This window comes from Alosa pseudoharengus, unplaced genomic scaffold, assembly GCF_046254945.1.
Source record: "Alosa pseudoharengus isolate Yale_2024_CS ecotype anadromous, Long Island Sound unplaced genomic scaffold, YU_APseudo_1.1 YU_APseudo_1.1_scf_17, whole genome shotgun sequence".
Classification (NCBI taxonomy): domain Eukaryota; kingdom Metazoa; phylum Chordata; class Actinopteri; order Clupeiformes; family Clupeidae; genus Alosa; species Alosa pseudoharengus.
The window spans coordinates 4,489,526-4,500,461 of NW_027468640.1; the positions used below are offsets into that span (position 1 = coordinate 4,489,526).

Sequence of the window (10,936 nt, forward strand, 5' to 3'; positions counted from 1 at the left end):
TACTTACAATTTCAACAGCAACAAAGCCAAGTCGGAGTCCGTTTTGCAGTCTTCTTAGAAACTACAATCTGACTAAATCTGACTACATTTTCGAGTATTTCCGCCGAGTTACATCCGGATGTGTTCCGACCGTGACCAGAAAGTTGCATATTCGGTTTTTCCGCGGAGAAGCACTAGGGGGAGACGAAGCACCCACCAAACGACCCAAAAAGTGTTGCAGAACCATCAGAACGACTCTCAACCTGTATAATTAAGGTAATTTTTGCTAAAATTGTTGCATAGGGCCTCTTTAAAGTTGAAGCGGTATCATAACGTGTGGAATCTTAAAGTTGAATGCTACCATAACACGCTGTTAAAGTTGAAGCGCTACCATAACATACTGTTAAAGTTGAAGCGCTACCATAATTTGTGGAATGTTAAAGTTGAAGCGCTACCATAACGTGCTGTTAAAGTTGAAGCACTACCATAACGTGCTGTTAAAGTTGAAGCGCTACCATAACGTGCTGTTAAAGTTAAAGCGCTACCATAACATACTGTTAAAGTTAAAGCGCTACCATAACGTGTGGAATGTTAAAGTTGAAGCGCTACCATAACGTGTGGAATGTTAAAGTTGAAGCGCTACCATAACGTGTGGAATGTTAAAGTTGAAGCGCTACCATAACGTGCTGTTAAAGTTGAAGCGCTACCATAACATGCTGTTAAAGTTGAAGCGCTACCATAACATACTCTTAAAGTTGAAGCGCTACCATAACTTGTGGAATGGTGCGGTGACCAGAGGGATGCTTTCCTAGTGTCTTTGTTAAGATTCGCCCGTTTCTAGTGGTCGTTTCAGTCCCAGATTTACACCTGAAGGAGGATACACCCGTGCGTCTGCTTCACGCTAGCTTCGTGGCCATGCACCAGACTGCTTACTCAACAAAGCCCGCGAAAAAAGGCTTTCCATTCTGTGTCATCTTCAGATGAAATGATCAAACGTGCTGGGTATGTTCACCTACAGTAGTGCTCCTCACCTCCTTCTCTCGCTGGGTCAGCGAGGACATATTTTCATCTTTCGGAAGCTTCCTTGAAGTGGCACCATACTTGTGAGGGAAAAGATCATCTCTGCGCAGAAGCAGCAGCATGTACTGTACATCGGTACACTTCATATCAAGTATTAAGAGAGTGGTAAGATAAAAACAGGAAGGAAGACAGAAAGAAAGAAAGATAAGGGAGAGAGAAAGAAAGATAAGGGAGGGAGAGAGAAAGAAAGAAAGAATAAGATTCAGGGACAGAAAATAAAAGAGTAAAGGCGCAGACGAGAGAGGCAATGTAAAGAATCACACAAGACCATGTCTAAGAAGTATATAACCAATTGTATTCCCCTCTGATAATGTACACATATTTAGATTCAATTCACTGAACACTTTACAATAACATTTAGAAAGAACAGGAAGTTACTGGGAGAAGCATGTTTGCCCGGGGGGGGAGGGGCGGGTCGGAGGGGGGGGTGGGGGGGGGTGGTGGCGTGGGCATGATGGGAAACTTAAAAAAGAAATGCAGAGACAAACTAAATGAGAGGTAGAGAGAGAGGGAGAGAGAAGGGGAGTACACAGGTCTAGTCGATAGGGAGAGACATCGTCTTAGGGCAGGAGTGGGCAACTAGAGAAAGCTCAAAGCTCCGACTCCGGCAGGGAGAACAGAAGAGCAACAGGAGAACAGAAGGAAAAGGGTTCAGGAAGTGGGGGAGGAAATGACCCGTGCGAGGCCGGTCACCATGGTTACATAAGTGGAGACAAGCCTGGATCAGCGTAAATGTGGAACGGAAAATAGAAAACTGTTCATGGGGGGGGAGGACTCACCTCTGGGTCTTAGTATTTGCAAACCAGATGATTACAGTGAACACAGATGAGGAAAAAAGGAGGAAAATTAAAAAAAGAAGGACATATAAAGTTTGCTGTTTCCCAGAATTAGCCATTTCTGTATATATATATATTTTTTAACTCCAAACAGGGATGTTCATAGGGAAAACACTTCTTTTTTTCTCAGTGATGGGATGATTCAAATATTTAGACATTTCACAAACTTTTTTTTTAAGGTTTTTCTTTTCTTTTCATGATACAGTTTAGTTCTTTTAATAGAGTCGAGAAAATCGCAATACTAGAGTTCACTTGAACAGCAGCAACAGCAAAAGAACCAGCATTTCTGTCAGCAGGTGCACACGTGGCTTTGTGTGCAGCATCCATGTGTGTATATAAGTGAGTGTATGAATCCTTGTGTGTGTGTGTGTGTGTGTCTGTGTGTGTGTGTCTGCTTGGTTCTTTCCACTGAAAGTGTCCAGCGGTTTGTCCCTGCGTTGCTGTCCACTGGAGGTTGGTGAGAGATCGGGCGTCGGCCATCTTGAGATGCCAAAGGCAGGCGGAGTCTCCGTCTCACTCTCAGCTGAAGCACAGCACCAGAGTCTCCCTCAGGGACGCCAACAAAACACACAACGCAAATGGAGAAACAAGAGCTTGGAATGGGAAATAAAAAACAAACAAACGTTGGAACGGAAATCAACCAACCAATAGACACGAGTATCCTGGTTGTCCTTGCAGTTCAAGCTGAAAGGTTGCGTTCACCCCAACACACACAAATACACACGCAGGCACGCTCACACACACACACACACACATACACACACAAACACACACACGTCGACAGGTTGTCCCAACTGGAGAGGGTGTGAGGGGAGGGAGATGACTGGACAAGCTTTTCCGGAACAATATTAAGTCCAACTTTTCATGGCTCTGTTTGTCGAGCATCTCTGTCATTCCTCTATATAGGTCCCCATCAGTCTTTGCGGTCACTGTCTGTACATATATATTCATATAGAACTGAGTCATTTGCGGCTTTAGGTATTACTATTTTTTTCATTTTTTCTTTTTTTCTTTTTCTTATTTTCTGGTCTCAGAGATGGCGTGGACGGCTAAGTCCAAGTCCCACCACATGACTCATAATCAGCTGATTCAAAACGAAAAAAGACGATCAGGAGCAGTTTGGCTGTTCGGAGACAGCTGAGGATGCGGCATCCATCACTTCAGCTCTCCTGTGTTGCTAGTTGTCGTGGTGATTCTCGCTGTCTCTGTTGCATGTTTGCTTATTTGTTGTTGTTGTTGTTGTTGTTGTTGTTTTGGTTTGTTTGTTTGTTTTTTCCCATTCTGAGTATGTGTTTCCCCCAGAGTAAAAACAGCTTGTGTCTCTTTTTCAGCTATGAACACTACATGCTTGACCTTTGACCCCTCCGCTGGGCACCACTCACGAGGAGAGAGCGAGAGCAGGTGAGCAGAAGAAGAGAGAGAGAGGACAGAAAGAGAGAGCGAGAGAGTTGGAGATGAGAGAGAGAGAGAGAGAGAGAGTTGGAGATGAGAGAGAGAGAGAGAGAGAGAGTTGGAGATGAGAGAGAGAGAGAGAGAGGACAGAAAGAGAGAGCGAGAGAGTTGGAGATGAGAGAGAGAGAGAGAGAGGACAGAAAGAGAGAGCGAGAGAGTTGGAGATGAGAGAGAGAGAGAGGACAGAAAGAGAGAGCGAGAGAGTTGGAGATGAGAGAGAGAGAGAGGACAGAAAGAGAGAGCGAGAGAGTTGGAGATGAGAGAGAGAGAGAGGACAGAAAGAGAGAGCGAGAGAGTTGGAGATGAGAGAGAGAGAGAGGACAGAAAGAGAGAGCGAGAGAGTTGGAGATGAGAGAGAGAGAGAGAGAGGACAGAAAGAGAGAGCGAGAGAGTTGGAGATGAGAGAGAGAGAGAGAGAGGACAGAAAGAGAGAGCGAGAGAGTTGGAGATGAGAGAGAGAGAGAGAGGACAGAAAGAGAGAGCGAGAGAGTTGGAGATGAGAGAGAGAGAGAGGACAGAAAGAGAGAGCGAGAGAGTTGGAGATGAGAGAGAGAGAGAGAGAGGACAGAAAGAGAGAGCGAGAGAGTTGGAGATGAGAGAGAGAGAGAGAGAGGACAGAAAGAGAGAGCGAGAGAGTTGGAGATGAGAGAGAGAGAGAGGACAGAAAGAGAGAGCGAGAGAGTTGGAGATGAGAGAGAGAGAGAGGACAGAAAGAGAGAGCGAGAGAGTTGGAGATGAGAGAGAGAGAGAGGACAGAAAGAGAGAGCGAGAGAGTTGGAGATGAGAGAGAGAGAGAGAGGACAGAAAGAGAGAGCGAGAGAGTTGGAGATGAGAGAGAGAGAGAGAGAGGACAGAAAGAGAGAGCGAGAGAGTTGGAGATGAGAGAGAGAGAGAGGACAGAAAGAGAGAGCGAGAGAGTTGGAGATGAGAGAGAGAGAGAGAGAGGACAGAAAGACAAAGTGAGACAGGTGGAAATGAACGAGGGAGTGAGGGAAGGACAGGAGGAGAGAGCGAGAGAGAGAGAGAGAGAGCAAGTTTCTCTGAGAGGCGGTTCGACTCTGAATACTTTGATCAGAGTGGCTGGCGTATTTGACACAGAGCTATACTGGCAGTATTTTACGTGATGAGATTTAGCCGTGGTTGTTACCTCCTGTTAATGCCTTCAGCACTAATTGGACTCAAAATTTGGTGATTTAATTCTCTATCCTAAACCCAGAATCTGTCATTATGATTCGTTCCTTTCATGTCTTCAGACTAAATCACCTAATGGATTCTAGCTTTTTTTTTTGAACATCTCCCTCAGTTGGATGAATCACTTTAGTGGCTAGAAAATGCTGTTCCACAGACAGTGCCCCCTGCGGTCTTATACTGGAACTGCAGGAACACGTTAGGGCTATTGGCACATATACGGGTATTATAACAATATGTTTGGCTGCATCTTTGCTTTTCTCTGTGTTAGCTGAGACTTTACGAACCCATGACCATATAAGGGCTTTGTTATGGGTTCCCATTCTGATTAGCATCCTGCCTTAGCATCAGTACTGAGATGTGAATGGGAGGGAGGCTAGTTCCCTATCATTAGGAAAGCTTGTAGACAACACTTAATAAACATGTAAATCAAGTGAATATGTGATCGGAAGTGACAATGCTGAAGCCAATCTGATCCAACACCTGCTCTCCTCCTCTCAATCCACTTCTCTCTCTCTCCCTCTCTCTCCTTCTCTCTTCTCCATGTCTCTCTCTCTCTCTGTTTCTCCCCCTCTCCAGAGTCTGGTCCTCAGACGTAGTACTCCTTGTCCTTGTTCTTCTTGTTTTTGGTGGTGGTTTTGGCTGTGCCCGGCTGCTTCTCCTTGACCAGCGTGCCGTTGCTCTGCGTGGCCGAGTTGCTGATGTAGTTGCGGCTCTGGTCCACCTGGTAGGAGCCCTCGTCGCGGTTGCGGTACTTGTACATGGCGTACAGGAGGATGAGGATGCAGAGGGCTGCCGCGGCGACGATGCCCACCACCATGCCCGTGGTGCTGCTGGACTCTCGGATCACTTCCACGGCGCCGGGCGGGCCCCGGTCCGGCGAGGACGGATCTGTAGTGGGAACACGAGGGAAGTTGGGTGGGTGCGTGACGCCGAGGGGGCGGTCGGGGTCGGTCGACCCCGGGGCTACAGGGGGCAGGAGCACCTGGCCGCGGGTGTTCATCTTGCCCGCAGGGCCGCCAGGCTTGACGCGCGGGCCCAGCTGCTCGGGGTTGGCGGTGGGGGTGGAGGAGAAAGGGGGGCGGTGATGGTGCGGTGGGTCGGGGGGGTTGTTGTTGCTGTTGCTAGGGGGCAGGGGCGGGGCGCGGGAGAAGTGGCGGTCGCGGGGGCTCAGCTGGACGCCCCCTTCGGCCGCCGCCGCCGGAGGAGGAGGCGGGAGGATGGTGCGGTCGGTGACGAGGGGCGAGTTTTTGTTATAGTCCTCGTCGTCCGACTCGGTCATCTCGCCCGAGCCGTAGGCCGACACCTCCGCGGGCTCGTCGCAGTCCTCCTGGTCCAGCGGGCAGGGCGGCCGCGCCCCGTTAGGCAGGGTCAGGGACTCTTTAGTGGTCTCGAGCAGCGTGAGGAAGGGCCGGTAGGTGGGGGGCGGGGGAAGGACGGGGAAGCGCGTGGCGATGGAGGGGGGGTCGAGGGAGTCCACTGTTATAATGGGCAACACTAGTTCACCTCCTAGGACAAGAAAGAGAGAGGGACGAGAGGGAGAGAGCGTTAGACACTCATCGAGTCAGGCGTCCACCAGGAACACAACCATAAAGAAACGTCAAAAAAATAAAAATAAAATAAATGAACAACATCAACACAGCTCTATGCATCATTAGAACATCACTTAGACTGAAAATGAGGTTAGTCATATAGTCATAGATTTAGCTCACCATTAGTTAGTCTACATAGTTAAGAAGCCTCTCTAGGCCTAGTCTTAGACATTTGGTACACGTATACAGTTTTAGATTATTCTTAAGCCTAACGTCTTCAGCTAACACATGAGAGACAGTTATCTTCTCTGCCTTTGACTATCTGGCCTCACTTATCTAGCTGCTAAAACTCTAACTGGTCAGTTAATGTTGTACAGGTACAACATCTAAGTGGGAAACTACAGATATGAGTTCAATAGCTCTACACAAACTATGTGCTACAGAAGGCTATGGGTACTTTAGCTGTCTGTCCTCATTGACTGGGCCTGCGTTGTCTGTCTGTCTCTCTGTCTCTCTGTCTGTCTGTCTGTCTCTTTGAGGCTGGATGGGTTAAATGTGATAGCAAACCAGGGAGTTCAGGTCACTTACATCGACAAATTGGCCGCATGATTTTTGCATGAAAAAAAAAATTACAAAAAGAAAGCTGTGTAAGATTGTTCTCGGAGAGAGAGAGAGTGAGAAAACAACTTTCCCCCCATTTTGTAGAAGAATTCAAAAAATGAAAAGAAAATCATGTCATATTGTACTGCGAAATCAATATTCTATGGCTATATTCCCCACCCTATCAAAGGAAACCAGCTACATTGCCTATTTAGTTCAGTCTAAATATAATTATTCAGAATCATATATGGACTTCGGGACACTGGTAGTTAACCCTTTGAGTCCCCATAAAGAGGAAAATAAACACTACACAGCACATTGTCCTGTACATGAATATAAACCACCAGATCATTTCCCCAGCTAAAATAATTAATACATTTCCCTCCCAAATGTTAGATGTATCATACAGATATTGGGCTTCATATGAAACTATTTTTTATGTATTCAACTACAGACATTTATTCACCTATGGATGTAGGGTTACATTTGTTTTTGCATGTCAGCAACTAATGCCACTGTTTCGGCTAACACATCTTACAAAAATATTCATTTCAACAGGATGGCAATCTGGTTAGCAGTACAATGACATTGTAATTTTAAAGATAAGAACATGTTATAGTTAGACATCGACACGGAATGCATTTCTTTGTTGGATTTTTCATTGCTAGTAGGAAGTGCTGTGTGCACACAGGCTAGAAGAATAGATCATTAAATTTAGATTTTAGACATTCTTTTTAAATATATATTTTTTATAGAAAGGGTTGTGGCTAACAATGGCTACCCCATGAGTTATCCATGTCCCAAACTGTGTTGCAAGAATGGTTTGATTTTTCTAAAAAGAACATTATTCTTTTTCTCATTTTTAAAAAAAAAAAAAACATTGTTGCAAGCCATTTACATGTTGATGAGGTGAATAAAAGTATCTAAGAGTGGCATTTGAAGTGGGGTGGGTGTGCAGGAGGGATCTAGGGAAGGGGATTAACTGCACTCCAACACCGAATCAAGCCCTTGTCATTGCCCAATGTGTGTGTGTGTGTTTGTGTGTATGTGTGTGTGGCTTGTCTTAACACAGGATTCAAAATATCAACACATATTGACATGAACACACAGAGATAGTAACACAAGCCTTTAAAGATGAAGCGCTGTCGATGGAGAGAAAAGTTAGTGTATGGTTAGACATCCCTCCCACCCCACTTCCCCAAAAAGCTGTGTTTCCATGGAAACAACCAGGAGACTGCTCAGTAGGGCTCTGTGTATGAGGGTACAGATATCTGCCTTCATATAGGAGTGGGGAGAGAGGAGAGGAAAGAGGGAGAGGGGGAGAGAGGAGAGGAAAGAGAGAGAGGAGAGGAAAGAGGGGGAGAGAGGAGAGAGGAAAGAGGAGAAAAGAGAGGGGGAGAGAGGAGAGGAAAGAAGAAGAGAGGAGGAGAGGGGGGGAAAGAGGGAGAGAGGAGGAAAGAAGAGAGGGGGAGAAAGATCGGTAAAGAAAGACAGAGAAGAACAGAGGTAAAGACAGAGAGAAAAACAGGGAGGGGTGAAGAGGGTGTTTAGAGAGAAGGGTCAGTAAAGAGAAGGGTCTGGTGTTTAGAGTGAAGAGTCAGTAAAGAGAAGAGCCTGATGTTTAGAGTGAAGTCTGGTGTTTAGAGTGAAGAGTCTATTGTTTAGAGTGAAGAGTCTGGTGTTTAGAGAGAAGAGTTTTGTGTTTAGACTGAAGAGTCAGTAAAGAGAAGAGTCTGGTGTTTAGAGAAAAGAATCTGGTATTTAGAGAGAAGGGTCAGTAAAGAGAAGAGTCTGGTGTTTAGAGAGAATAGTCTGGTGTTTAGAGTGAAGAGTCTGGTGTTTAGAGAGAAGAGTTTGGTGTTGAGAGAGAAGACTCAGTAAAGAGAAGAGTCTGGTGTTTAGAGAGAATAGTCTGGTGTTTACAGTGAAGAGACTGGTGTTTACAGTGAAGAGTCTGGTGTTTACAGTGAAGAGTCTGGTGTTTAGAGTGAATAGTCTGGTGTTTAGAGTGAAGTCTGGTGTTTAGAGAGAATAGTCTGGTGTTTAGAGTGAAGAGTCTGGTGTTTAGAGTAAATAGTCTGGTGTTTACAGGCAGCCGTGGCCTACTGGTTAGCGCTTCAGGGTTAGGGTAGGGATGATAATATTGGTTATATTGGTTATATAGATAATATTGTGTGTGTCTCTCTCTCTCTCTCTTTATATGTACATGTGTGTGTATGTGTGTGTGTGTGTGTGTGTGTGTGTGAGTGTGTCAGAGGAGTTGGCTGTCAGGTGCCCCCCACTGACACACACACACACACACACACACACACACACACACACACACACACACACAAGCATACACAGAGAGAGAGGGACACACACATAATTTTTCACTATCAAAGGAGACCCCAACCCCACTGTCCCTGCCCCCAACCCCTTTCTGATTGGACGGAGGGGGGGGCGGGATCATGAGTTGCGTAAGTGGTCTGAGCTCCTTCACTATCAAAGGCTGCCAGCAGGGGGCCTGCAGACAGTCAGAGGAGACCAATCAGCAAGGGTCATACTGGGGGGTCCACTGACACTAATTTCCTATCACATCTTCTGATGATGAAACTAAAGTGTTTTTACTGAACATCCTCCTCAGTAAGTCAACACTGTGTCTCATCAAGCACTGAGGCAACTAAGATGGATCTAGGAGGATAGGGGAAATTAGTTGCACCATCAGGAGAGGGGTGTGTGTGGGTGTGTGTGTGTGTGTGTGTATGCAAGTGTGTGTGTGTGTGTGTGTGTATGTGTGTGTGGGTGTGTGTGTGTGTGTGTGTGTGTGTGTGTGTGTGTGTGTGTATGCAAGTGTGTGTGTGTGTGTGTGTCTGGGTGGGAGGGTGGATGTGTGTGTGTGTGTGTGTCAGAGGGGAAATAGACTTGATCTGGTCACACAGAAAACTCCCTGAACCATCACACACAGAGCAGAGCAGAGCAGTCACCAGCAGTCTCTTCACACAGCTTCTGGATATAGTGTGTGTGTGTGTGTGTGGTGTGTGTGTGTGTGTGTGTGTGTGTCTGCATTAACACAACCTTTTGCCTCTTCTCCACAAGCAGCTTAGTAGTGACTGGTCCACCAATGTCAAAACACACACACGCACAACACACCCTGCCGTCACACCATCATGTAATGCATAGCATACACACACACGCGCGCGCGCACACTCACACACACACACACACACCCACACACACACAAACACACACACACACACATGACTAACCAAAAACAATGCACAAATCAGGGCTGGCATCAGCACCCAGTAGCACCTGTGTGTGTGTTCATCTTCAGGTGTGAATGAGCAGCGCCGTGTGTGTGTGTGTGTGTGTGTGTGTGTGTTCATCTTCAGGTGTGAATGTGTGTGTGTGTGTGTGTGTTCATCTTCAGGTGTGAATGTGTGTGTGTGTGTGTGTGTGTGTGTGTTCATCTTCAGGTTTGAATGTGCAGCTGTGTGTGTGTGTGTGTGTGTGTGTTCATCTTCAGGTGTGAATGTGCAGCTCTGTGTGTGTGTGTGTGTGTGTGTGTGTGTGTTAATCTTCAGGTGTGAATGTCCAGCTGTTCAGAGCTGGTGTGTCTGTGCTAGGGAGCAGCGAGTAGCATACCTAATGCACTCATCTTATCTACAGTGGCCTCACCATAACCCTCTACAAATATTGATTTATATAAGTGTGTGTGTGTGTGTGTGTGTGTGTGATTTGCTTTACATCTCTCTTCTGCTGAACTTGTTCATGTCTCTCATTAAAGTTTTTTTCTCTCTCTTTCTCTCTGTCTCTCATGCCTGCTGCAGATGAATTTGCCTGTGTGTGTAGGCTACGTGGCAGGCATGGCCGATCACAGGTGCGCATGCTGGTGCACGGCTAATTGACTGCGTTGGAAAGCCCGCTGAGTTTCCACTCGGTCTTCGGAGGAGACGGAGGTCAAGACGCAACGCTGGCTGGTTAAAATGCAGTCTGCCACCTCTATTCACCCTGTCTGAGAAGCCAAAATAAGCTCATGTATCTGCATGCATCCATGTGATTGGTATGAATGGTGGGGTGACCTATAGCACACACACACACACACACACACAAACACACGCACGCATGCCCGCAGACACACACGCAGGCACACACGGACACGCGTACGCACGCACGCACGCACGCACGCACGCACGCACGCATGCCGTTTAGGCCTCCGCACATAGGTGGCAACACGAGTGCCATCCATATAGGCCTCCGCACATAGGCGCCAACGCGAGTGGCATC

At 46.7% G+C, this 10,936-nt stretch overlaps 1 protein-coding gene across 1 annotated transcript in view; it reads right to left on the reverse strand.

The window, feature by feature from the left end:
• Nucleotides 1–5,124: 5,124 nt before the first annotated feature.
• The window catches only part of LOC143127170 (neurexin-2-like), a 688,425-nt gene continuing 682,613 nt past the window's right edge, over nucleotides 5,125–10,936 (reverse strand). Inside the window, exon 23 of the mRNA XM_076288483.1 lies at nucleotides 5,125–6,044. Coding sequence (XP_076144598.1) covers nucleotides 5,125–6,044 — 920 coding nt within the window. The remainder of the gene's footprint in view (nucleotides 6,045–10,936) is intronic.